This window comes from Zootoca vivipara, chromosome 2 (assembly GCF_963506605.1).
Source record: "Zootoca vivipara chromosome 2, rZooViv1.1, whole genome shotgun sequence".
Lineage (NCBI taxonomy): Eukaryota > Metazoa > Chordata > Lepidosauria > Squamata > Lacertidae > Zootoca > Zootoca vivipara.
The window spans coordinates 94,802,334-94,830,007 of NC_083277.1; the positions used below are offsets into that span (position 1 = coordinate 94,802,334).

Below are 27,674 nucleotides of genomic sequence, written 5' to 3' on the forward strand. Positions count from 1 at the left end.
CGTTCCACAGGTGAAGCCCTTAAAGGGGCCGCGGAGCCTTTGCTGCCCGCTTCCAACGCGCTTCCCCGCCCCCCAGCCCCCGCTGCGTCCCTGGCGATCTGCTCGGCGGATGGCGCCGGATCCTAAGCTGAGCGACGGGTGAGTTAAGACGCGCAGCGAGACGGCTCCCGCGTCCCTCAGCCGTAGAAACAGCCTTGGAGACGCTGCGCGTAGGTAGGAGGCGAGAGGAGGAGAAGGAGGGTCAGGATGGCCGCGGCGGCGGGAGAAGGGTGGGGGGATGTCAAGGTGTGTGTGTGTCCTTGTTGCCATGGTGACCAACCGGGGTGCGGAAGAGCGGTTGTTTCTATGGCAACTGGCTTGAGAGGCCTAAAGTGCTGCGAAGGGCACTTATTGGGCTTCTGGGACATTATCCCTCTTTTAAGTCTCTCTTCCCCGGGCGCTATCAGCTCTTTTTGCTGAAAAGCTATCCCAGTTAAAGAAGCGAGGCCTTTGGGAATTGCTAATTCATGCCTTATTTTAAGTGTGCCCGTCGCCAGGCAGAACGGCTGCTTGGCCTTTAAATCCTAAAAACCAGTGGTTCCCAAACACTGTCCTCACTTCAAAAACTGCTGATGTTCTTGGCGGGCCACTCAGTTATTTTTTTCTGCCTGTAGCAGGAATTATAATGCACGGTGGTCCATGGCGCGTGATTTTTAATTGTATTTAATTTTTTCTTTTTATTTCTTACGTTGCATGCATTTTTTTTACCACTTGAATTCTAAACATTCTGCAAATCAATGTGAATATTTAATTCGGGCACGCTGTGGGCCAAGTGAATGAAGCTCAGGGAGTACTAGTCCACTGTCTGGGAACCCCTGCTATAGATGCTTACTTGGGAGGAAGTCTTGTAAGATCCCAGTGAGAGGAACTTCCTGAGTAAACATGCATAGGATTTAGTCCCCTCCCCTGGGGGGGGGTATGTTTTTTCTGCTTGTCAGGATAAAACTTCAATACCGCTTAGGAGCACTTTGTCAGGCTTAGCATTTCATTCATTGGAACCACAATATATTAACTGACTACACATTCGCCCCTCTTTGCTGAAGCTCAGAACAACTTATGTCAGGCAGGTTTCCACCAGGCATCCACACAGGACTGATCTTTGAAACAGGTATGTCTGATTCTTTTCAATGTTAGGTTTGTTCAAGCTCACAGGAATCAATGAGTTTAGGATGGTGCACCTAATATTGTGCAAGTTTGGGCTATAACCTTGTTTCAAAGACATGTGATGTTTGGGAATGAGGCCTTTTGTATGTGTGTTTCCTTCCAAATCTTTTCTTGAAAGAATACCATCTGACTCAGTTTGATTCATACTTGCAGTGCAATATGAACCCATGTCTGCTCAGACGTAAATGAGGCTTACTCCCAGGTAAATGGGATCAGGATTGTAGCTTTAGGTATATTTAGAGCTGTACCACTGAAATCAAGGCCTATTGATGAGATGAAAAAACCATAGGGTTGGATACAGATTTAGTACTTTAGGAATAGATGCACTGAAATAAAGTCCTATTGATTTCAGTGCATCTATTCCAAAAGTACTAAATCTGTATCCAACCCTTTGTTTTTTCATCTCATTTCCCCAGCAAGTGAGGTGATAATTATATGAAAAAATAAATTAAGAAGCTTTTATTCACGACTATTTCCCTTCTGTTAGTGTATTAAATACATTACAGATTATACTAAATAATTGGCTTCTGGAACATGTACAGCTACAATATTTAAATAGGTTTAAATTGACAGGCCATGTGACAGATACTTGCAGTGCAATAGCAAGTTTAAATAACTGTGCTTTAGTTGCACTTCCATCTCTTGCAACTTGGTTCACAGAGGTCGATAATAATGTATGTGTAATTTTTTTAAAGAATTCCTGGTTCTCATGTTCATAGACAGAAAATTTTAAATATGTTTGTTTTTACGATATTATAACAATGTCCTTTTTTTAACAGAAAAACTTCATCTTATTGAAAGTGTGCCTATCACCTGAAGAAGGGTGCAAATGGGACACTGATAATGCACATTAATAAGAAGTGGCTGTACTTTAGTGATAGAGCACATGCCTGGCATGAAGAAACTCTGAGATTCAGTCTCCAACCAAAGGACCAGATAGCAAGTGACAGGAAAGACCTCTACCTAAGACTCTGGAGAGCTGCTGCCATTAAAAATAATACCGGATCAGATAGGCCATCTGACTTTAAAGCAACTCCATGTGTTCATAAGGAGTAAAGCTGTGTGTGCACAGACCTGTCTTGATTTTTGCTTCATGGCATCTTTAAACATTCAGCCTCAATACTTGTCAATATACAGTTTTAAAGTTGTTTAAATGAACTACCATATACAAATAATACAGTGGCTAGAGGCTCCCCTCTCCCTGTGGAACAGGTGCCAACTCTCTTGCGTTTTACTATTAGGATGACAAGTCCAGAGGTTAGAAATTGAAATATAAGTAGGTCTCTATGGTATTTGAATTCCATAAAAATTATACTCTGTTGCTGAGAAATTCCTAGACCTTGACAAATGTATCAGTTTCTGTTGTTCTCACCTGGAAATAATGTTGCAACTTTACAATATGACAAAGGCCCTTGGGGCTGAAGAATGAGCTTTTCTTGCATTAAGCTCAGTAAGATCTGCTTCCTGCTCTCGGTTATCTTTTGTGCAGTTCTCCTCTTGCTAATCCCCAAATTCCAGGCCATCTGGAAACCTAGAAGTTATCCACAGCCACAGCCACCACTTCTTTTTAATGGTTCCAGCAACAGTGACATCACTTTGCAGCAGGTGGAATCCAGTTCGATTGATCATTTGGATGATGAGGCTAGCAATATAGTGTCCTTGGTGAAAGAAGAACTGGTAGAAAAATGGAGTCACTATATCATAACCACTGGGAGATCTGGTCTGAAAGCTAACAGAAAGATGAATGACAGCCCAATTAATCAATTGGACAATTTGATGAAAGACCATGTGGAACCTGCTTTAGTCTTTGCTAAGGAAAAGCTGAAGTTGAAGGATATCTTTATTGCTGTGAAAACAACAAGGAAGTACCATAGAACAAGGCTGAACTTGCTGTTCCAAACATGGATTTCTCAGGCTAAGGGGCAGGTAAGAACACTCCCCACCAAGCTAAAATACGAACTTGTTTAACACTGAAATCTCATAATCTCTCATCAGGTATAATTCATAGAACTTATTCAGAGACCACATGAGGAGGGCCATGGGGCCATGCAACCTAATCTTACCCACATCAGTAACATATCAGGCTACCATGCCATCTGGATATTCAGCATGCATGAGAAGGGACTGTGTGGGTAAACTGGCATACATGTGTGTAGAGATCTTCTATGTGAGGTGGGGGATCTGAATGGAACGGAGCCTTCCTTGCATGGAGGATCTCTTATGTGCACATATAGATTATATAGGTTATATGCAAGGTATTCATGGGGAATGTTTTGATTGAATTTTTCCTGGATTGAGCAAAAACCTGCTTGTACAATGTTAGATGACATATTTGGTTCTCTCTCCACCAAATTAGGTAGCCAAATGCTGTTTAAACTTCCACATAGGAAAGAGAGACTGATTTTTAGCTTGCTGGAAACCAGTAGAATGTCCTCTTGCTCAATGTTCAGACTAAAACTAACATTAGTGTTACTTCAAAATCTTCAGGATATGAAGTCTTTCTTTGTTGTTTTCCATGTTTCCCACAGACATTTATATTCACAGACTGGGATGATCAGGAGCTACGTCTCAGGGCAGGTAAGCTGCTTTCCAAATTTCTGAAAGTTGTAACAGATTTATATTTATAGGTGACACATGTTAAGGAAAGTTGCTGTCTTTCTAGGAAAGGGACAGTAGCTCAGTGATAGAGCATGTTTTGTGTGCAGTACATCCCAGGTTCCATCCTTTGCATCTCCAGTTTTTTAAAAAGGGGATATAAAGTAGCAGGGAATATAAAAGACCCCTACCTGAGTAAACCATAGTTGCTTCCCCACTGCTGCATGGTCTGAATTCTGCTTTGCCTGTATCAGATGTCTACACAATCCACACTGAATATTACCCAGAGCATTTCTTCATATGCAAGCCCTACTGCATTTGTTATCTCTCTTACAAATCATGCATATTCCCCTGTTTTAATCATTTTTATTTTATAGGGGACCATGTAATCAATACCAACTGCTCAGCTGTTCACACTCGCCAAGCTCTCTGCTGCAAGATGTCCGTGGAATATGATAAATTCCTGGAGTCTGGGCGAAAGTAAGTGAGAGTCACTATTTCCATTGGTGCCTATTTTTTAATTCTCCTTTCTGGCATCAGTGAGTTAGCATGAGCTACCTCCAGCACAACTGATGAGCATAAAAGAAACCAAATTTGTCTGAAAGGATGAGTAGCATATCAAGATACTGACTTCTGATCTAACTTTCTTCAGTTGAGAAGAGCTTCTCTACTTTTGCCTTCTCAGATTGTGGCCTCAATTGCCTTTTCATGGTTGTGATTCTGTGAGGTGGACACCTTCACCAAAGAAACCCTGGTAGAAAGGGCCATCTTGGGACCTCCTCTGTGTCTCTCCATGTCTTTTTTGTGTGTTTTTTTGCAGGTGGTTTTGTCATGTGGATGATGATAACTATGTGAACCTGCACAATCTCCTGCATCTCCTGTCTGCTTTTTCACACAGCCAAGATATATATGTGGGGAGACCAAGCCTAGACCATCCAATTGAAGCAGCAGACCATGTTCGGAATGACGGATCAGTGAGCATGTCCTATAATTGAATCTCTGTTATCTCAAACTGAACAAATCAGATTCTTGCACTCACTATGTATTCCTCACTTAAATTTCCTGGAAGTCCTCCCCCTTCTTTTCTATTTACAGCCAGGCTTTCCCATCCCATTCCAGAATGTGACTTGGGAACACTTTCCCAACACATACGGTGCACAGGAAATTTTCTGCAGCCTCTTCCACTCAGAGTTAGACCCTTTCTTAGATCCCATTATCTTATCCTATACTACACTGAGATGGCAGTAGAGGGATGTGGTGTGTCATCTGTAATTCAGCTGATACTCTCGATTTGCTCACATCCCCCTGCAGTCTAAATATGATATCTTTGTAAATTATACCCGGAGGGTTGCCAGGTTCAGATGCAAGAGACATAATTTCCACCCCTCTCTTCATATACCTAAGTAAGAACAGCTACCTAAGTAAGAATTTGTGAAGCAATAATTATATGACTTCTGCTGCTTCCTGGCTCATCGCTACTCTGGGATGGAAAATCACCTTACAGAGGCGCTTTAGGAAAGTAGGCACCTTCCTCTGCTTGCAGATTCTGTCCTTCAAATCCATGCTTCATCCTTGTTGTGCTGTCGCATTGTGCTGCTCTTCAGGATTATGTGAGCAGTATGCCTGGGATAGCTCATTTGATAAAGCAAGAGACCCTTAATCTCAGAGTTGTGGGTTTGAGCCCCACCCTGGGCAAAATATTCCTGCATTGCAGGGGGTTTGACTTGATGTCCCTTGTGGTCCCTTCCAACTGTTGAGAGTGTTTGGATTTGGAGATCAAACAATGTAAGAGTTCCTGGTGCATGGATAGGATCTGACTTACCCAGGTGACCAAAAAGCTGACAGAAATATTGTTTGTTTATCTTGGTAGACCACTGCAAAGTTCTGGTTTGCCACAGGTGGTGCAGGGTTCTGCATCAGCAGAGGTCTTGCCCTCAAGATGAGCCCCTGGGCTAGGTATGTGCTACTTGGACAATTTGCTCTTATTTTCTGCTGCCTTACTAGAATCTAGAAGATTTCATTCTCTGATTTATTGCCTTTTGACAGCCTAGGAAGCTTCATCAGCACTGCAGAGAGAATTCGACTTCCTGATGACTGCACCATTGGTTACATTATTGAGGGGCTGTTGGAGGTGAAACTCTTGCGCAGCCCCTTGTTCCACTCTCATCTGGAAAACTTGCAGCAGCTGCGTGGCGAAGCTGTGCTGAAACAGGTATGGACAAATCTTCCTTAATCCATGCAGATATCTCTTCCGCTTGCCTGTCCATCAAAATAGATACATGTTTGTGGATTTGTGGCTGAAGCTATTTTAAGAGTCTGGTGTGTGTAACGATTTATAAAAGCAATACATATGCCTTTTCCAAAGGCTTGCCACAACCATGGAAAAACCAAGAAGGGGGAAATTATGGAAAAGAAGTATATCTCTACACACACTTAAACAACATACACAAATATGGATATTATTATTATTATTATTATTATAATTGGAGGTGAGGAAAGCCTTGAGGGCCTGAAAGTGGTGCAGTGAATAAAAGCAGGGAACGCCACTGAACTTCGGAGCAGGCTTCGAAGAGGCATTTACAAGTGGTAGTTACACCTCTGCTAACAGAATGGAGAAATGGAATGAATGAACAAGCAGGATGTAAGGATATCTAGTGCAGGAGAGGGGTTGTGAAATATAATAGTATTGGTGGTTTGATAAGCCCTAAATTCAGGTCTTGTGTGGTTTGATGGTTTTGCTACATAATCTTTCTGAAGTCCTAGCAGGTGAAAGTAAGGGGCAGGAACTCTAATGACCTGCTTCATCCTGGTCTTCTTCATTCTGGGGAAAATATGCTCCTTTTGACACATCTGGTCTGAGCCTAAGCTATGTTTGCATTAACCTGAGTAGCAGATAGGGATTGCTCACCAGCAACTTATTTGTTAACCATTTATTTTTACATGATTTCTGCTATTTGTCTTGGAAATACCACAAGGCCACTGTCCCTCCCCTGCCACTTCTGCATTTGCCAACTTTTTATTCTGGTATTGCTTGCCACACTCTGGCAAGTGCAGTTTCTAAGCACATGTTTCCCCCCGCTGTCAGGTTACCTTGAGTTATGGTGGTCCTGAGAACAGGCGCAACGTTGTAAGCGTGGGTGAAGTGTTCAGTATACAGCAAGACCCAACTCGGTGCGTATGTAACCATTTTTCAAGTGAAATCAATTTGACTAATAAATCCAAGCACAAGAATAAGAAATGGCATTTCTTTGCCAGCAAAATATACTGTCAAGTTATGGCCAATGTCCCTGCACTGGTGGCTTTGTATATTTCAGGCCAAGTTGTGTTAACTCCTCTGACAGTTTCTAATTTTCTTTCTATTTGCAGATTCAAATCTGTCCACTGTCTCCTCTACCCTGACACTGGATGGTGCCCCAGTCTAATAGTGAACTGATATCTGCCCTAACATTCAGATGTATCTCTTGCTGGTCCTTTTTAAAAAAAATGTGCAGCCAAAGCTGTCTTTGGGGAGAAAACAGAAGACAAGGTCAAAGCAAGTGGCCACTATTGTAAATGGTCTTTGGACATATCTTTAGTCTTGAAGCACATCATAATCTATATCTGCAATGCTCTTCTCACTCCTTTTCTGATCACATATATGTCATGTTAGCCAAACCTACTTCCTATTGCATTGCATTTGTACAACCTCAGGAATGTTACAGTATGGCACTGTAGCAACATAGTTGAGGGCTAATCTTCTTTCCGCTAGAATGCTTGGAGGAAAGCACAAAGCTTTGTTTTGAGACTTCACATGGGAAAACGAGGGGATTTTTAATGGAAAAATAGTGTAATCAAGAAGTCGTAGCCTGTTGTTTATTCTGCCTCAGCATCTGTATCGTGGAACCACACTAGAAATGCTAGTGACTGCTTACCTACTAATGATTATAAAGTAGACCAGTATTTACAGGGTGCATATTATCAGAAATACCCTGAGAAGTGATACAATCTTCAAATATCTGAAGGGCTGTCACATGGAGTAAGCTTGCTTTTTTTGCTGCTCCAGTGTGTAGTACCTGAAGCAATGGATTCAAATTCCAGAAAGGAGATTCCAATTAAACATTGAGAAGAACTTTTCTGATAGGGAGAACTGTTTTGACAGTGCAACAGACAACCTCAGAAGGTGGTGGTGAACTATCCTTAATTGGAGGTTTTAAAGAGGTGGGTGGCCTCTGTCAGGGATTGTTTAGCTGTGATTCCTGCATTGCAGGGGGTTGAACTAGATGCCCATCAGGTCCTCTCCAACACTACAATTATTTTATTCTATCCTGCTCCTGTGTTCCATGCTATAGCAGAGCCACTTGCCTTTATGGCCATTTGAAAGCTATCTTATACATGTACAGTGGTACCTCTACTTATGAATGACTCTACTTACGAATGTTTCTACTTACGAATGGAGCTCCGTCTGCGATCTTGGATGCGGTTTAGATAGGATTTTTTCTACTTATGAATTTTTAGATAGGGTTGCTTCTACTTACGATTTTTTTCTCCCAATGCATTCCTATGGGATTCGACTTACAATTTTTTTCGACTTACGAATGTGCATTCGGAACGCATTAAATTCGTAAGTAGAGGTACCACTGTACTGTATTTCACTCTTGCCTGGATGAAATTCATATACATACTGTACACTGTTACCTCCAAGTCCCACACCTATTTGTCTTGAGCATTCTGTGCCCTGACCACTAACTAATATAATTGAAACCCCCATTTATCTTGGCTGGACCACTATACGTTTATTGCTTTTTGTATTGTAGCTTGTCTCCTCTTCTTGATGCATTCCACAATCAATATGCTGGATATATGAGGAAAGAACATTTGTTAACACATGATGTATGTGATACTATTTAAGGACTTTTTCCATGATGGACTGGATCAACTCTATAAAGGACGTTTTATAATCCTGGAAGTGTTAATGTTTAATATTCTCTGCAATCAGTCTTCAGCTAGCATAGAATAATATGCTACAAACTTACACTATAAACTACAAACTTACACCATACTGGCATGGTATAACCCACCTTGTAAATACTGTTGCAGCATTCACCAAAAAGTTAAAAGTAGGTTGCATTTTGGGAAAAGGTGAAGGAACCCTGTGTGTGCAGCCCTGAGATGAAATAAGTAATAACTGAAATGTTGACAAACTATCAGTTTAGCAGGCCTCTCTTTGCGACATAAAAAAATGAAGGTACCACACCATCTATTTAAGGAACTCATGCTACTTTAATAGTCATGAAGACAGTTTGTTAAGGGCCTCTTAATGACTCTCGGCCTCCTTAACAAACAACAGCAACCATTTATTTCTTATACCCTGCCCATCTTACTGGGTTGGCCCTGCCATGCTGGATGGCTTCCAAGAAAAACACAGGAAAAACAACCACCACAACATGAAACATTAAAAGCTTCCTGAAACAGGTCTGCCTATTTTAATGCACATTTGCATACTTCTGAATTTGGTTTCCTTGACACATAATTTCCCATTCTAGGCTATAGAGCAGGTGTTCTGTGGTGCTGTATGGATGCTGGACTCCAGCTCCCATCATCTTCAGCCAGTATGGCTAATGGGGATAGTGGAAGTTGTAGTCCAACCCCATATAGAGGGCACCATGGTGGCTATCCCTGCTAATAGAGCATACCTGCTTATTGTCTGTGCAGAGCACTGGCGATAAGTGAAGTGCTTGGAGTGTTGAATTGTTTGTGCATGATTAGACTGTTGCAGCCTTTGCTGCTATTTCTGAATGCAGGAGCATTCCCAGTGAAATCTCCCCCCTCCCCCCAAAATAAATATTTTATTGTAAACCACCCTGTGATCCTCTGAAAAAGGATGATATAGAAATTTAATAAATGATAATGATAAATAGCAATTTTTAGAAGTGTGGTTTTTTTTTATTCTCAACCGTGAAAAACCTTGGCACAGCCAACTGCCTCTCTACACAGCACTGAAAGGAGCACTGAACCCAGTATAGCTCAGTTGTTAGAGCATGAGGCCCTTAATCTCAGGGTCATGGGTTTGAGACCCACATTGAGCAAAAGATTCCTACATTGCAGGGGGTTGGATTAGGTGACCCTTGTGTTCCTTTCCAACTCTATGATTCTAATGGCTTTTGATAAACACCACAGTTCTTAAAGTTTTAGTAGAGTAAAATGAGTCAAGTCTGCAACTAGCTGTGATGTCTGATTGAGCGTCAGCAAAGGCTTGAAGATGGTTTTGAGGCACAGGAGAATAAACTCAAGCCCTGCAGTGCATAAGGTGGTGGTGTCAGCTTTCCAGACTTAATTGAGACCTTAAGATCTTCTGCTTTGTTCACATGCACTTCTTTGACAATTTAGCCATGCTCAATTTGCTTATGTGCAAATTTTCGCTTTGAGCAAATGATGTTGGCACTTTCTGGTTTAGCAACTACCACATTTCTTTTCTAGAAAATGAATCTAAAAAATAAAGTGTTTCACTGACTCTGCTTTCATTCTGAGTTGCTGTACCATGTTTTTGAATGGTATTCAGGACCTAGTTAATACTGTATACATGCATCCTCATAATGGGTCCCTGCTGAAAACATGCATTTAATACATTTTCCCTATCTAAAATGCAATATTAGAATAAACCTACATGCTGATTATCTGAGAGATTGTAAGCATTTCAAAACCTTTTAAATGTATGTCTAAGAATTTAGAATGGTTCACATTCCAGTGCTTAATTTTAACGGGGGAAATGTTTGTTTAGAAACAACCAGTGCCTCTTGCTGTGACCCAGTCACCCTGACCATGTGATAATAGTATTAATCTAATGTCTCAGGAATGGTTTTTTCAAACGGTTTGACAAAGGTGATTCAACTCTTAAGCTCTGCAAAAGTATTTTGCACAAAGTACCATGCTGAATTGGTTCCTTCCAGCATTAACTAAAGCCATAACACAATGTTTACCTATCTCTCTGTGTGTTTGTTTGTTTACCTATCTCTGAACATTCTCCACAGTATATGTCTTAACACACTGAAAGATACCAGTCTGTTCTGCCAATTTCTTCTAGGTGTTGCCAGGAGTTTATCTGAAGCATGTGTTTCATCTACTCTCAAGCGGGGAGTAGTAAATGGCACGGAGAAGAGGATCAGGGTGCGATGGCAAGATTTAATTTTTTTTGTTAGTCCCTAGCATTACATAATATCCTGTAAGATTTAAACCTTTACAGCAGTACAGCCAAAGTGCATTAGGAATGGGCTATTATTTCTAGCAGGGACACCTGCCTTTAAATTAGTCATCTATGGAACGGGTCTGGTACCTGGCAAATGTAATACAAAGGCTACAAGGAGTCTGTATTGCTGCTGCTCGTCATTGGATTCTATGGTTCATTTCAGTGTGGTTAAAATGCCAGTTTCAGGACTCTAGTTGTTAGCCTTCAAGCTCTCCCCCGTTGCTCTCCTCCTGCTGTGGTTGGGTACCAGTCCACTGCACAATGTTGTCCCTCAGGTGCTGCATGATGACTGTAGATTCCTTGTAATACTCTAGGCTGAGAGTCTCCAGTCCAGCGATTGCCTTATCGAACGCAGCCTTGGCCAGTTTGGTTGCCTGCTGAGGGTTGTTGAGAACCTCGTAATAAAGGATGGAGTAATTCAGAGCCAAAGCCAAAGCCAACGGATGAGTAGGTTCCAAATGCCACTGACTGATTTCCTGAGCCTCCCCATAAACTTTCTGCGCAGATTTCACAAGCGTCTCCTTCTCATCAGGCAGGGCCACCTCAGCTAAGAAGCGGTAGTTGTCCCCTTTCATCTTCAGGTAAAATGCCCGGCTTTCATAATCTGTGTCACTGCAGTGCTTCAGCAGTACATGGTCTAAGAGGCCGAGGATCTCCCAACACTCTGCTTCCAGCTCCTTCTTTATGGTCTCGCGGTAAGCTTGTGCTTGTTCCTTCTGCTTTCCAACCCCTTTCTCCACGGAGTGCTTTAGCCGTCGCCAAGAAGAGCACCGCTCCTGTGTTAGGAGCTTGTAGGCCTCAGAAAGCAGGGTCTTCTCCTCGTGGGTTAGTGGGTCTTTCCCTTCCATCACAAGCTGCCTCATGGCAGTGGCCATCTCCTTGTACCTGCCACATTGTTCTGCTAGCTGTGCTGCCTGCACCAGCTGCTTGCGGCTCAACATTGACAGGGAGAGGCCAGCAGTCGCAGACTGGCCTGAATGGGCCAGGGGGAGATTCCAGCTGTGTGGCAGGCAGCAAGTGATGTCACAGGGACAGGAATGTTCTGGAATGTTCCGAAGCAGCCAATTTTATTTCCACAAAAAGCTGGGTGGTAGATTAACAGGGATCCTGCTGCCTTTAGAGTAGGAAATTCTGTCAAGTGACAGGCCTCAAGTAGCACGTCATCTGTTGTGTTTGGAAATGCGGTGTGATGTCCCAACACAAGTGTTACAGAATCAAAACACAGACGATGATCAAAAGGTGTCACGGCACAATCGCACGAAATGTGGGTTAGTAAAGATATGCCAGCCTTGTTACTAAGGTCTCGAAAGTTACCGGGGCCTTTCTTACAACTAAAAAGTAGGCTGGTGAAGAATAGCAGGCTAGAAGCATAGCTGGCAGGCAAAGTAGAAAAACACTGTCACCAGTCTGCTGTGTTTGTGGAGGCTGCAGAGGCGGCTTCACTTCCTCCCCATCCCAGCTAATTTCCACACTGACTATGGAGGACATGACTCCCTGTCCTCCAAATATGGAAGCTGAGTCACTTCACAAAGGTGAAACGACACTCTGTCCCTCCTCGCCTATGTGGAATTCCTGGTCACCAGTGGTGACCAAGGAGGGCTTTATCAGTTGCACCCACCCTGCTTACAGAATTTGCTCCTAATGGAGGCTCACCTGGGCCCTATATTGATGCATGTTTGCTTGTGTTGTGAACCCCTTCTGAGATCCATGGATGGAGGGCAGTATAGATATTTAATGAAGGTAATAGTTCTTTATTATTAAGTTTAAATTAAACAATATTGTATGTTACAGGTAGGTAGCCGTGTTGGTCTGGGTCGAAGTAAAATAAAAAAATTCTTTCAGTAGCACCTTAAAGACCAACTAAGTTTTTATTTTGGTATGAGCTTTCGTGTGCATGCACACTTCTTCAGATACAGTGAAATGGGAGTCCCCAGGCACTTATGTAGAGAAGGGGTGGGGAGGGGTGGGGATGGGGAGTGGGGATTACTCAGAAGGGTGGTGGAAATGGGTGATTGACTGACTGATAGCTGTTGATGACCGAAAACGACTGCAAATGGTTTTGCATGAAAAAGCAAGGGTTGAGATTGTATTGTATGTATGTGTTATAGTGTGCACCCCCGATACGTTTTATGATATGGTGCTGCAGAATACTTTCTTCATATAATTAAATAAAAATATTCCCCTAGGCTTTTTAACCTGATTAGATATATTTCACTGCTGTTTGTTTATTTTACTGTTTTATTTATTTATTTATTTGTGTGAACTACCTTGGACATGCATAAAGATAAATACTGAATGCACACTGATTCAGAATCCAGCAAATACGATATCCAATAGCTTGTTTTCAGTCCTGTGATGGTGATCTGAGTTCACGGAGCAGGTAAGAGCCTGAGGACTGTCTTTTTTATTTTATTTTATTTTTTTAAGAGGGGGTGTCCAGTAACAATGGGATTATGGAAGTGTAAGAATGGACCATTAAAGTACCAGAGACATTTACCTGAATGTTGCCAGTAAGAATCACCCATGATCAGTGTCCCTCACAGCCAGTTTATTTATTATTATTATTTAAAATCATTTGTGAAGACGGGTAAAAGCGCAAAAGGGCCAGCGTGCAAATGAATGGAAAATACCACACTCAGTTGAACTTGGGTTTTTCTTTCTTCTAGGCACTTGCTTGAGGGAGGCAATTTAGCAATTTGAGGATTAACAACACCCAGCGGGCAACACTAAAGGGCTGCCATAAACCGCTTTCCTTCTCAGCCCTCCCGACCTGCAATATGAGGTTGATAGTAATATTAAAAAATGAATTACATTGACAGACACATGTGACATCCTCTCCGGTCCCGCCTCACCCCGCCTGCAAAATGGGGGTTAAAAACAAAACACCGTGGACAATATCTGTGCAGGGCAAGTTTTAAGATGTTGCAAATTGAAAGAAAAAGAATGAGCGGGACTGGGGAGAAGGTCCCCATTCCTAGGGAGACGGGAAATCTTCGCATTCTCCATTGCCTCTTAGGGAACAGCAGCTACAAAATCCCCCAGGCTTAATAAGAAGCGGGGAAACATGGCGCCAGAAGTAACGGAGCAGACCCATCTTTAGACAAAGGAAAGGCTAGTCCGCTACTGTTTACATCTTGTGGGCGGAGTAAACCTGAGACTGGAGAAAAGGAGCCCCGTTTTCAAGCTGGAGGGAAGGGGCGGTTCTGAGGCGAGCTGTGATTGGCAGGGTGCGAGAGGGGCGGTCCCGGTCTTGCCCCGCCTCCCTCTTTGCACGCCCCAGGCTCTGATCTTCGCCCCGAGGCGGGGACTCCGGACTCCAGACTTTCTGCGCCACGGCGGGAGATGGAGGGCTTCTCGGGACGCCGGGCTCTGGTGACGGGGGCGGGCAAAGGTACCGGCCAGGGGCCTCCGGCCTGAAAGCAACGGCCCCCGCACACTCTCTTCGTCCATTAAAGAGGCATTTCTTTACTCCTTTTTGCAGGGATCGGCCGGGCGGTGGCGGTGGCGCTCAGCCGTGCCGGGGCCCAGGTGGTCGCGCTGAGCCGGACCCAGGCGGATCTCGACCACCTGCAAAAGGAGGTAGTCCTTCTTCAATGCCTCTTTCAGAAAAGCTCGTGCAGGGTCGTCAAGCTTCTGAGAGGGCTCTTACTGGCTAGGGTTGCCCACACTCCGGCTCCCACCTACCCACCAGCTGATCCCTGATCCTATATAGATAGCTGATCATCGTGGAGACACGGTGGTGTTGAGAAAAGCTTCACTTGCTGAATTTATTATCCCTACCTACACTATTCAGGGTGTATATTTTCACCTGTGGCACCATTTCTGTGATTATTATTAATGCAGGGTACAAAATGTGAAATGCACATTCCGGCTTGTGTAGATCTTACATAGAATCCTACGAGTTGGAAAGGACCACAAGGATCATCATTCTGAGCCAACCCCGGGAATGCAGGAATCTTTCGCCCAACCTGGGGCTCGAACCCATGACACTGAGATTAAGTGTCTCATGCTCTCTACCAACCGAGCTATCCCTCATCCAAGATGTTACATCTCATGAGATGCAGACGATGTCACACACACACTTGTGTAAAAGTGCCCCTAATGATACAAAATTAATTTCAGGGTGAATATAGGATCTGACAACCCTAATCTTGAACCATCAACCACATACGTCTTCAGCCTATTCTGTGCATCTGTATGTTTGTTGGAAGAACAGGAACTAGGGCACCAGCAGACCCAGATTCTCTTCTGACCCACTAGCTTAAGCCTGATCTCTTTCTGTTTTCTCTGTTCTTAGTGCCCTGGCATCCAGACGCTATGCATAGACTTAGGCAATTGGGAGGCCACAGAGGCAGCACTGAGCACAGTGGGGGATATTGACCTGTTGGTGAATAATGCTGCTGTAGCACTGCTGCAACCATTCCTACAGGTGACCAAGGAGGCCTTTGACAGGTAATCCCAGACCCGAGGCTACAGGCAGGTTCCCTTGTTGGTATCTGGTTGTTAGGGGAAGAGATGCCTAATTTCACATTGCAAGCTGTCATACAATTATGTGCCTTGCACATCCTCATTCTGAGCCCTGGAGGCCTTCTGCATCCTATCCTGAAAGACGTGTAATAAAGCCTTTATCTTAGATTGAGGTTTTCATTTTAATCTGTCCCAGTCTGCCAAATAAAAGAGCTGGCTCACAAAGGCACCAACCACAACTCTTCCTGCCGCTGGAGAGAGGGATGGAGGGGCTTGTTTTATTTTATCTGCTTGGTTATTGTCAAGGCAGATCTGTTGCTAAAATAGGGGGGCGGGGCTCTGATTGCAGGTCACAAGTGTTGTCCCTGCATACTTTGGTCCCTAGCAGTCACCTCAAGCCATTGCTGTCTGCTTTGCTTTGCATATTTAATCTAACTTTGCTTTTATGTAGGTCTTTCAATGTCAACCTTCGGGCCGCACTGCATGTCTCCCAGGTGAGAAGTCTGCACGGTGTTGGGAGGGCAATGCTAACTTATGAGCTGCCAAGCAAAAGGCTCAGAGGCTGGGATAGTATTCTGGCCTCCCGTTAGGAATTCTAGCTCGATCCTATGCATGTTTACTCTGAAGTTAACACTCACAAATAAATAATGGGATTTACCCCCCAAGTAAGTGCATAGGACCACAGCCTTAAGGTGGTAAACATGTGAGCTTTGACCATACTGTCGCATGCTCATTCAGGACTGCAGTACGTTAGAACTTCTCCATGTAACTGCTGCTCTGTGCTTGAGGCTTGTCTTTGGTTACAATGGTGATAGTGCACATTGAACCCCAAGCTATAATGTCCTCACCCCTTTATCGGGTGCCATGCGTTTCAGATTGTTGCTCGGAAACTGATTGCCAGGGGAGCGCCGGGTGCCATTGTGAATGTCTCGAGCCAGGCATCCCATCGGGCTCTGTCCGATCACACGGTTTACTGTGAGTAAAACTACAAGGTTTTTTGCTGCTGTCCTTCCTGCTAAAGACAGGTGGAATCTGCAAGCAGTGATTGCTTCAAGCCATGCATGTTCAAGCTGGCCATGGATGAGAGCATGAGGGGCAGGATTGGGGTGTGGGGATGAATAGGCAGCAAACCAGAACACTAAATTCTCTTGTTGTGTTGAAGGTTCCACCAAGAGTGCCTTGGATATGCTGACAAAGACAATGGCTCTGGAGCTAGGTCCCCACAGGGTAAGAACTGAACCCTGCTGAATTATTATAAGAATGTGAACATCTGGAGTGGAAAGGGCCATGAGAACTATACAGTGGAACCTCGGTTTATGAACACCTCGGTTTACGAATTTTCGGTTTACGAATGCCGCGGACCCATCTGGAACGGATTAATTCACTTTTCATTACTTTCAATGGGAAAGTTCGCTTCAGTTTATGAACGCTTCAGTTTATGAACAGACTTCCAGAACCAATTACACCCATGCTTCGGGTTAAGTACTCCCCGGACCCGTCTGGAACGGATTAATCCACTTGCCATTACTTTCAATGGGAAAGTTCGCTTCAGTTTATAAACGCTTCAGTTTATGAACAGACTTCCGGAACCAATTGTGTTCATAAACAGAGGTACCACTGTAGTGCAGTCAGAGTAGAGTAAACAAAGACTAATAATGGTTGATTCAGGATATATGCCTATGACAGTGTTGAGGAACCTGTGCCCCCCCCCACCAAATGTTGTCAGACTATAATTTCCATCAGTTTCAGTCAACATGGCCACATGGTCAGGGATGATGGGAGTTGTAGTCCAATAACACCTGGGAGGGCCACTCGGTTCACCATCCTCGATGTTGGCCAAAGAGGAAAACTCAGCTGGATCCTGCCCTGGAGGTAATCAGATGGTTGAATAAGTCAGTGTCACATGTATTCCTACATGCCAGTTGGGACAGAAAATCTCTGTCTCTGGAGCCTGTTTGTGGACAAGAATGGTTATAAAAGAGGGGGAAGATCTGAAAGCCCCCACAGGTGTCCTGCTGGCATGTATGGGCTAAGCCTGCATTCATTATCTACTTTCCTGCCCTTGCTTTTTCAAGATTCGGGTGAACAGTGTGAACCCCACGGTTGTCATGACGGACATGGGCCGCCTCAACTGGACTGATCCCCAGAAAGCTGGACCTATGATTAGCCGCATCCCAATGGGGAAATTTGCAGGTAACTTGAAGCATCAGTTTCCCACGAGGAGCGCAAGTGGGAGCTTCTGTAGCTTTGGAAACCTAGTAGAAAAGAGAACAGCATGGCAGCTTCCTCTGAGTAATATGGAACAGTTGAGATTGCCTTGCCTCTGATTCCCCCCCCCAAAAAAATACCCAGCTTCCACTGGGCTAAAGGGATTGTGTCTCAAAATGAAGGAGGATTGCTTACCATTTAAGATCATGGCAAATGGGCATCCGTCAAGGGACAGGCAAAACTGCTATTTCCCCTTTTCCGGATAGACATGTAGCTAGCATATGCAGTAGTCGGAAGAGTGCAGTTCTCACACAGGGGCTATACTACCCCTGTCCTGTATGGATTTGCTTGAAAAGCACAGCAACCGTTGAAAACTGCCTCGGGAGAAATCACAAGCAGGAGTCCTATCACATGTATAACTGGTTGACAGACTCCAGCTAGTATCTGCCAGAGAGAACAATCTTGGGGTGGGGCTACAGCACATGGGGAAGTGCAAGGATGGGGAATACAGGGCAACTGTGCCCCTGAAGGACCAGGTGCGCAGCCTGGGAATCATTTTGGACTCACAGCTGTCCATGGAGGCACAGGTTAATTCTGTGTCCAGGGCGGCTGTCTACCAGCTCCATCTGGTATGCAGGTTGAGACCCTACCTGCCCGCAGACTGTCTCTCCAGAGTGGTGCATGCTCTAGTTATCTCCCACTTGGACTACTGCAATGCTCTCTATGTGGGGCTACCTTTGAAGGTGTCCCGGAAACTGCAATTAATCCAGAATGTGGCAACTAGACTAGTGACTAGGAGTGGCTGCCGGGAGCACATAACACCGGTCCTGAGAGATCTACACTGGCTCCAAGTACGTTTCCGAGCACAATTCAAAATGTTGGTACTGACCTTTAAAGCCCTAAACGGCCTCATTCCTGTATACCTGAAGGAGCGTCTCCACCCCCATCATTCAGCCCGGAACTGAGATCCAGCACCGAGGGCCTTCTGGCGGTTCCCTCATTGCAAGAAGTGAGGTTACAGGGAACCAGACAGAGGGCCTTCTCGGTAGTGGCACCCGCCCTGTGGAACGCCCTCCCAGCATTAATGTTTGATGCGGTGTTGTTTTTAATATTTGGTTGGAAGCCGCCGAGAGTGGCTGGGGAAACCCAGTCAGATGGGTGGGGTATAAATAATAATAATAATAATAATAATAATAATAATAATAATAATAATATTGTTTGGAGTGTGGGGCATTTCATCCACCTCTGAAAGCTCAAGGGGGTTCTGTGGACTTGATTGCCTAGAGCTGCCTCTGGTCTATCTATCATTACAGAGGTGGACGATGTGGTGAACAGCATCCTCTTCCTGCTGAGCAACCAAAGCAACATGACGACAGGTGCCATGCTGCCAGTTGACGGGGGATTCCTTGCCTGCTAAAATACAGCGTTTGCTTCCGTCTTCCCTGTGTGGTTTTTTCCTACTGAGTCATCCGGAACAGACTGAGATGTGGAACGAAATTCTGTGGAACATGGATGGGGAACTTGCCGCAACACCAGATCTTCATGGGCCCCAGCTCCCATCAGCCTGGCCAATAACCAGGGATGATGGAAGTTGTGGCCACAGGTTGTCCATCTCTGCGGCAGAGAGAGAGAGAGAGAGAGACACCAAGTGGAAGGTTCCATTAGTGGGTGCACGCGGAAAGTGAGGGCTGTAGGATGCTTGCTTCTGCTGCTGACCCCGAACAAATCACACTTCCTTACTTATGGAGAAATGTTTATTGTATAAAATAAGAGGTGTTCAGCTCATCACTCTACACGATGATTAAAAACTGGACCCGTCTCCATCCCAACCCCTCCAAAGCTCTCCCTGCTCCATCCCCCAGTCCATCCCGCCTGACAAAAAGGAAGGGGTTGGCCATAACCCTTTCCACCTGCATCATCTTTAATCTTACAGAAAGGTTCCTGCCATCTGGCCCTGTCCTGCTCAGGCTGGACAAGGTAAAGAGGCCTTCCTCCAACTCTCCATCCTTGGGAGAGCTGATGGTCTGTAAAACCAGCTGAGGAGCAGCACACAGGCTGATATCCTGAAAGGCAAAGGCAGCTTGGGATGGCACACAGCTGCACTGATCATGTAGCTTTGCTAGTGTCTCGTGCAAATAAAAGCACTATAAAGGCTACTTCTTCAACCTGTGTCCTATTTGTCTTTCCCTGCCCCAGCTGGGCTTTGTTACCTGCTCCTGCCACAATGCTCTAGCACCAATAGAAGTAGTAATAAAGGGCTGATCTTTCCATTCACGCATTACCCCTCCCACCCCCCGGCATGGAGACATGGGGAGCATGCACCTCCCACTGCTCCGCCCTGGGGGTGGGGACAGCATTGAGCTCCTCCTCCTCCCATGCGGCCCTTTTACATCGACACAGACGTTAAATCAAAGAGACATTTAAAAAACACTGACTTCGTACATGATGAAGGGCCCCGCCTCTCCCATTGCGGGAACACCCAGCGAACGCTTCCTCCTGGCACATAACAAGGAGGAGAGACACCCATAACATGCTGAACTCAGATGCCCTTAGAACACGGTGCACTTCTTGCCAGGCTTCTTCACGGGGGGAGGACAGAGCACAGCACGGATGGCTTCATCAAAGACAGTCTTGAGGCCACGCTGTGTAAGGGCAGAACACTCTAGGTACTTGACCGAACCTGGAGGAATTCAGGAGACAACATGACTTAGGGAGACTTGTAATTTCTCTGCTTCCCCCTCAGATCCTTAAACCTTGATTATAAAATTCCATTTAGGGTTCCATTACGGTTCTAGTGCACATGATAGACAAAAAGATGGAAAACTACAGAAGCTAACACTTCTAACTGTTGGGAGAATGCAGTTCACCATTGCTTCCTGTAGCCCCTGTTTCCAAGACTCACCAATTTCCCTGGCCATAGCTAGACCTTGAGGGTAGGTAATGGGAGCCAGCTTCTTGTCACGCAGCCTCTCAATGGTGTCCTTGTCATCCCTCAGATCCAGCTTGGTGCCCACCAAAATGATTGGTGTGTTGGGGCAGTGATGTCGAACTTCTGGGTACCACTGAAAAATGAGAAGCAAGGGAGTGAATCTCCTTGACTGCAGAAGTTACTGTGTGCTAGAAGCAAAATGGTATCTAAGGATAGGTGGCCCTTCCTGGCTCTTTGCTTTGCCAAAGATGCCTGGGAGAGGTCTTTAGGAAAATACCCTGATTCTACTTCACTGACTTTTAATCCTGTCCTTGAGGCATCACTCATGTGCTTTGGGTAGCAAGATGAAGGGCACCCTCTGCCAATCTCTGGCTAGGCTACTATGAACAGGCCTGCCCCTTGGTAGTCACTTCCACATTCTTAAGAGAAAGCCTCTTACCTTGGCTCGGACGTTTTCAAAGGAAGCTGGGCTCACCAGTGAGAAGCAGATCAGGAAAACATCCTGCAAGGATACAAGCAGGACAGATGACGAGGGTGGGATGTGACTTCTGATGAAACAACAGGAGTAGCAAATGCATCTTGTACACCTGCAAGCTCTTTGTGTCCCAATACTGCCCTCTCTCAATTTAGTCCCCGCCCCAAAATACCAGATTTCACAAAAGGGATGTGTGATATTGGCTTAATTTTTTATTGAACCAACTGAAGATTTCCCTCATTGTCACATAATTCAAACTTGTTTGTTGCAGAAAGAACATGGAATGCATTTGTGCATAGTCTACAAGAGTACTGCCTAGTTTGGTAGACATGGAGGGGCCTTTCTCTAAAAGGGGATCTAATCCGACTTCGCTTGTAGAGAGGCAGCCTTATCACTTACTGTCTGTGGGTAGGAAAGAGGTCGTAGCCTGTCATAGTCTTCTTGTCCTGCTGTATCCCACAGGCCCAGGTTTACTGGCTTCCCATCTACCATGACGTTGGCAGAATAATTATCAAACCTGGAGGGGGAAATGTTCCATCAGCAACAGAGAATCACTCTCTACTCCACCATCACAGGTCACACCCTCAGTATCACAGTGCGATCCTATACATATCTACTCCCACTGAGCAATTTAGATTACTCCCAAGTAGGTGGGTTTCAGATTGCAACCTTAATTCCATGCTAGATTAATTGTTGTGCTGGAATACTTCCTACTAACTACTTCTCTCTTCTAAAGCAGTAATTAGTCACTACACATTTTAAGGCAGGCACCCCCAAACTTCAGCCCTCCAGATGTTTTGGACTACAATTCCCATCTTCCCCGACCACTGGTCCTGTTAGCTAGGGATCATGGGAGTTGTAGCCCCAAAACATCTGGAGGGCAACGGTTTGGGGATGCCTGTTTAAAGGCATCGCCTCAATTGCATAGCTTTGTTTATTTCTTCCTCCACCACACTTAAATCACATATGTTGTCTAACCTAATGATGACTGAAAAGTAGTAGCACAGTCTCTTCTTCTACCTCCCTACCCCCGCCCCTGGCTGTCTTTATTAAAAATATTCTTTTCCTCCCATAACATTTGTTCTTTTTGTTTTTATATAGTGAAATAGTTCTGTTTTGTAATGTTAAACCCCATTCATTTAAAAATCCCCCAGGAGAGACACCAATAATGAGAGGCATTTAAGAGGGGCGATTAACATCAGCAGCCCCACTGTGGAAGATATCTTAGACAACCTGCAAGCAGGACACTTTTCAATGATGTCAGAAGGGCCATTTACTGAATGGGACTTACTTCTGAGCAAATAGGAAAAGATCACAGCCATAGTGGTGGGCATTGCAGGATAATATATTAAGTGATCTGTTGAACTTCCCTTTTAATTCTGCTTCCAGTTGAGAGCAGAAAAGCAATGCCTCAGGATTGTCAAAGAGTGCTAGAGCAGAAGTAACCTGAGTTAATCTGTATATTACATTTCAGTAAGTTACTCAACAGACAACCTGTACAGAGGTGGAGAATAAGTTTAACGCCAACCCTTTCTCTGTTACTTTCCAAGCGAAAGAATGGTAGAAGCATGCAAATGATACGACTCTAGTGAACATTTCCCATAGTGCTATTATTCTTAAGCACAATCCTTGAGGGATACTATAGCCATCACAACCAGGGTTATTTTCATAGCTGTCAAGTTTTCCCTTTTCTCGCGAGGAAACATATTCAGCATAGGGGAATTTCCCTTTAAAAAAGGGAAAATTGACAGCTATGGCTATTTTACCCAACAAAATTCCACATAAAAAAGCAGGCATCTAGCTCATCTATGATTTTTTTGCTATGTGTGGACACACACTGGAAAACAACGGCTAATTACAGCTTCCCTGCAGAGGTGCCTACAGCAAAATACTTAATTTTATTTTTAAAGTAATTTGTGCTTAACCTTATCTGGTTTAGTAGACTATTGCTCAATTTGTCCCACTTCAAGTGTCCCTAGGAGTCCCAGTTCTTTCAATACCCAGGGGTATCAGCATCCCAGTGTGGGACTTCTACAAACCACCATATTATCTTCACATGCATATTATCCAACAACTATGTAGTAGAACCTCTATACTCACACAGTGGGGATGTATTCTCCGGGGAAGGCATTGGTCGTGTAGCTGATCAACAGACAGGTCTTCCCCACAGCCCTGAAGAAACGAAAGCAGAGCCGTACAGCATAGACACAACAGGATGGCATGGGGCTGAGAGGGGGGAAATGGGGTGCATTTCCCCAATTCTCAGCCACTGGATCAGATCTAGATTCTTGTATACGTGATCTATCCTTAACACACCCACACTTCTTCCTTCAGTGAAATTGTTCTATAGGGCAGGAAACACACCTTATACAGCAGGGGTATCCAATGTACTACACTAATCAGAACCAGCCAGCTTGGCCATGATCAGGATAATTGGAGTTGTAGTCCAGCAACAACTGGAAAGGTACCCCTCCCTTATAGTGAAATTCTTCACACACTACTAATCTGAGCTCATAAAAACCTTTTTTTAAAAACCCACATTGTTGAGACTAACAGGGTGCAATTGGGTTAAAAAGTGAAAACACAATTAATAGCCAAGGATTTTAAGTTCCAACAGGGAAAACGGTGTTCAACGATCCTACATTTGCGCTTGCTTTTGGCATACCAAGGATCTCTCGATGGTCCAGCCAGCAAGCACAAAAGCCAAAGGGACAAATTTTCACCCACATGATCACATAAAAAGATGGCCTTCGGGGGGAGACAGCAGCAGCAGCAGGAGAAGTGCTGGTGCTGTACATGAGAATACATGTTAAAACCATTTGGTAGGAAACAAATATACTGCTCTCTACTGTTTTTTTCTGTGCAACACACATTTTTAAAAGAGATGCTTGTGATATAATGTCCGTGGACTGATTCTGTTAAGATCAGCACCAGCATTGCCTAATGGCAAGCCATTGCATAGAGAGAGGTCACACACCTTGTACCCAGTCATAGCATTTCCTTCCTATGTGTTTGAAATTTCATTTGCATGCTCGCACTTCTGATTCCTAGCCATTTCCCCATCTCACTGGGTATTGTCTAAAACAGGCAGTGCTTTTTTCTTTTTCTTGTTAGGGGGTACTCAAGAGTACGCAGTACCGGCACCTCGTTGTTGTTGTTATTGTCGTCGTTAAAGAGTGTGGCACTTAAAGTAACAATTTCATGCTGAGTACCGGTACCTATTTTTCTAAGGGGGGGGGGAGCACTGGAAGCAGGAATTGCCAACATCTGCAAACAGGGAGATTATTTTAACTTTTCTTTGAGTAAAGGTCTGAACAGATTGGGTGAGAGGTGCAGTTTGACTATGTTAGAATTATGCACTGTAACCTTTTAATTTATCTTTGTAAGCATACAGGAAGACGGTCTTCTCATATCAGTGGAGCAATGAGGCACATAAATGGGGATACCCCAAATCAATGGTGGCAGGGAAGTTAGGCCACCCAATGCCTTGCGATAAATATCACGTGGCATTTACAGAATGCTTTTTGAGCATTCAAAGTGATTCGTGTGCATCGCCTAAATAATACTAAAAACCCACTGTAAGGTACAGTAGGTCAGTGCTATTGGAAGGGGAAGCCAGGGAACCTGAAGCTGAGAGATTGGGGTGGTGGGAGATTGATTTGCTAGGGCAACAATGAGGTGGGGAGGGGAGAGAGAGAGTCAGAAGAGGGCAGGCAACCGCTACAAAAATAGCTGACTGTGTTTGAACCAGATCTTCTGTGCCGAAGGGCCAGCCACAGAGTTAACCATTAAAGTGATGTCTGAACTAGGGGCTCCCAACTTCACACCACCATTTATCTCATCTGTATTGCACCCTTCTTCTAAGGAGCTAAGGGAGCATACCTGATATCACCTCCTCTTTCTCACCCCTATAGGGTAGGGTAGGCGAAGACTCTGTGATTTGCCCAACACCCCACCCTGAGCGGGGTTTTGAACCCAGGCTTCTGTGTTCCATGACTGACATCCCTTCTACAGCACACTACATGCTGAAGCCCTGGCACAAGGACAGTTCCCTAAATCCCTGAATCCATCTACCCAACATAGTTATTTGAGCACAATACTGTATTCCTTTGCTGGCCTGAACATTTGAGGTGGCTGGTAACCATCCTTGGGATTCACCCTGCTGCACCAGTGCTTATTGCTGTCAGCTTGCCAAGCTATCTTCACACATCCTCCTGGCTGGTGGCACTTAAACCTGCAAGCTGGGAAATCATAGCATTTGAAACAGCCTTGGCTCTGTGCGTGTGTGCGTGAGAGAGAACGGCACTCGATCAAGACTGGGCATTTGCCCATCTCTGCCAATCTGCAGGGCGGTCATATAACCTTAGGATTCAAAGAAGGAAACACATCTTATCTCAGCCCGCCTAGCTGAATCGGTATCAGATCCCTACCACAATAAAAGCAGCCGCCCCGCTCCTCGATCCAGCTGTGTGTATGTGCGCGGGAGAGGCGGGGAGGCGTCGTGCGAAAGGGAAGGCGAAGGGCTTTCATAAAGACTCCCACCAAACCACATGGCGATGCTAAGTGCGGAAACCCGGAGGACGAACAGAGGGGCAGATAATAAGCATGGGGTGGGTGGAAACCCTCCCTGGAGACCATAGGAGCCAACTCCTAGGGGCTCAGGTCCCTTCGCTCCCGTCCCCATAAAATATTTGCTGGGGCTCCCCCCCCCCAAAGTTGACGGGCATTGCCATTCAAATAGTATGCGTGCGCGCGCCTTGTCTTGCGATGGAATACGTGGGGTGGGGCTTACCTGCTCCCCCCAATATTTTATTCAAGTTGGCACCCCTGCTGGAAACTGCAGCAGAAAGGGGGGGGCGGCAGCACAGAATGAGAGGAGAGGGGCGGCGAGCAGCTATGATCAGGGGCAAAAGCTAGCAAGGCAATGAGAGGGGTGGGTTTCGTAGGGCAACAATAGGTGCGTGTGTAAGGGGGGGGGCGCAACAGCATAGGAAAGCAGGCGCCTCCCCAAGAGGCAGCAGCTTGATGGGCGTGTGCTCAGGTCCCCTATGCTGGTGGAAACTCACCCCCCCTCTTCCCCCAGACGCCCCCCTCCCTTCCAGTGCACCATCCCCTTCCCCTCCGCGAGGCGGCTGCGTTCATTCTCTCCCCGCTAGCCCAGAGCCCCACCCTTGCCTGGCGGCACATGGTCCCCTGCCGCCTGGGCCGAGCGCCAGCCTCGCCTATCCGCGCCCCCCGACGGCGATCCCTTCCGGCGGCGCTCACCCGTCTCCCACGACCACACACTTGATGGCCTGCATCTAGCCCCGGCAGCGAGACGGGCTGCGATGGCGGCGGCGGCGGCGGGCGCCGGGCTCCGTGTGCTTCGTCTTCTTTGGCGATGGATGCCGCCCGCAGCCGCAGTGAACGAGAGAGAGAGAGGGAGGGAGGGAGGGAGGGAGGAGAGGGAGCGAGCCAGAGAGAGAGAGAGACCCGGGCGGGGCCAGGGAAGGAGGAGGAGGAGGCAGCGTGGGAGTCCTGTGGCCCCTCCCTGCCACCCCTGGACTCGCGTCGGCGGAGCCGTGTGGAAGGAAGCGGGGCAGCGCGGAGGGACCTTGCAGGAGATGCCCAGATCTTAGGACCCAGCAAACGCCTCCGAGCTTGGGAGCAACCCGCGGTAGCTTAGCAACTGACTGGTGCACTGCCTGGTGGCGCCTGGGACAGCAGGCAGCCAACACCGTCGGCGACAGGGAGGGGTGGGGAGATGGTCAGAATCGGGCCCTTTGCAATCACAGCATCGTAGAACCCGGGAGTTGGAAGGGGTCCCCCGAGGGTCGTCTAGTCCAACCCCCTGCAGTGCAGGAATCGCAGCTACAGAATCCCTCCAACCCACCTCTGTTTAGAAACTTCCAGTGAAGGAGAGCCCTGCACCTGCAGAGGCAGCTCCTTCTAGTCTAGTAGTTATTTGCTGCCTGCATTTATGCCCTGTCTGCCTTTTCTGCCAAGGCGCTCCAGATCCTGGAAGAATAGGAGTGGAGCTCTGGCTGGGTCACAGCAAAGGTTCATTCTGGTCTCCCAGTGGCCAGTCAGGCACCCATAAGATGCCCCGTAGCAGGGCATGGCCTCAATAGCATTGGCCCCACTCTTGTTCAAGTGGCAGACTACCACCACCTCCAACATAGGCATAGCCAGGATTGGGAAGGGGGAGCAGAACCTCAGTTAAGTATTTTGTATTAGTTTACTTGATTTACCCCCTGCCCCCCTTGGCTACTCCCATGACCTCCAATGCTAGTCATACCAGTATTCTGCTGGCACCATGTTATCCTCACAAGAAGCCTGCGAAGTAGGTGGGGCTGAGAAAGTGTGACTGGCCCAAGGTCACCCCATGAGAACTTAATGGCTGAGTGGAAATTTGAACCCTGGGTTCTCTAGCCCTTACTCCAAGAGGTGGGCAAATATGTGAGTTTGGATGACCATCTGTCATAGATGCTTTAGCTGAGATTCCTGCTGATGAGAGCTGGATCCCAACATTACCTGGAGGATCAGAAGTGCCCTATCCCTGTGGGGAGTCAAACACTGCAACCACTACATTACCC

The 27,674-nt window shown here is 45.8% G+C and overlaps 4 protein-coding genes across 5 annotated transcripts; 2 read left to right on the top strand and 2 right to left on the bottom strand.

Annotated features, from left to right (window-relative positions):
- Nucleotides 1-5: 5 nt before the first annotated feature.
- RFNG (RFNG O-fucosylpeptide 3-beta-N-acetylglucosaminyltransferase) lies at nt 6-10,599 on the top strand. Its single transcript, XM_060271904.1, has 9 exons — nt 6-213; nt 1,983-3,129; nt 3,732-3,780; nt 4,176-4,278; nt 4,619-4,772; nt 5,669-5,754; nt 5,845-6,010; nt 6,884-6,969; nt 7,165-10,599. Exons 2-9 carry the CDS (start codon nt 2,629-2,631, stop codon nt 7,229-7,231), a joined length of 1,212 nt encoding a protein of 403 aa, XP_060127887.1. The 5' UTR covers nt 6-213; nt 1,983-2,628; the 3' UTR covers nt 7,232-10,599.
- Nucleotides 10,600-11,217: 618 nt separating this feature from the next.
- Nucleotides 11,218-11,961, bottom strand: LOC118076326 (14-3-3 protein gamma-like). Its single transcript, XM_035098993.1, has one exon. The coding sequence runs from the start codon at nt 11,959-11,961 to the stop codon at nt 11,218-11,220; it is 744 nt and encodes a 247-aa protein (XP_034954884.1).
- A 2,346-nt stretch (nt 11,962-14,307) lies between these two features.
- DCXR (dicarbonyl and L-xylulose reductase) lies at nt 14,308-19,863 on the top strand. Its single transcript, XM_035104285.2, has 8 exons — nt 14,308-14,411; nt 14,502-14,599; nt 15,318-15,472; nt 15,939-15,981; nt 16,363-16,462; nt 16,650-16,714; nt 17,563-17,680; nt 19,009-19,863. Exons 1-8 carry the CDS (start codon nt 14,363-14,365, stop codon nt 19,110-19,112), a joined length of 732 nt encoding a protein of 243 aa, XP_034960176.1. The 5' UTR covers nt 14,308-14,362; the 3' UTR covers nt 19,113-19,863.
- Nucleotides 19,864-19,974: 111 nt separating this feature from the next.
- RAC3 (Rac family small GTPase 3) lies at nt 19,975-26,505 on the bottom strand. 2 transcript variants are annotated; one of them, XM_035104286.2, is made up of 6 exons: nt 26,365-26,505; nt 23,200-23,271; nt 21,499-21,616; nt 21,064-21,126; nt 20,598-20,757; nt 19,975-20,375 (listed from the first exon to the last, which is right to left on the bottom strand). In XM_035104286.2, the coding sequence occupies exons 1-6, from the start codon at nt 26,397-26,399 to the stop codon at nt 20,245-20,247; spliced, it is 579 nt and encodes a 192-aa protein (XP_034960177.1). In that variant the 5' UTR covers nt 26,400-26,505; the 3' UTR covers nt 19,975-20,244. The 2 variants fall into 2 exon arrangements, with proteins under 2 accessions (XP_034960177.1, XP_060127888.1); XM_060271905.1 differs by lacking the exon at nt 26,365-26,505 and having other exon boundaries at nt 23,200-24,202.
- Between the last annotated feature and the right edge of the window lie 1,169 nt (nt 26,506-27,674).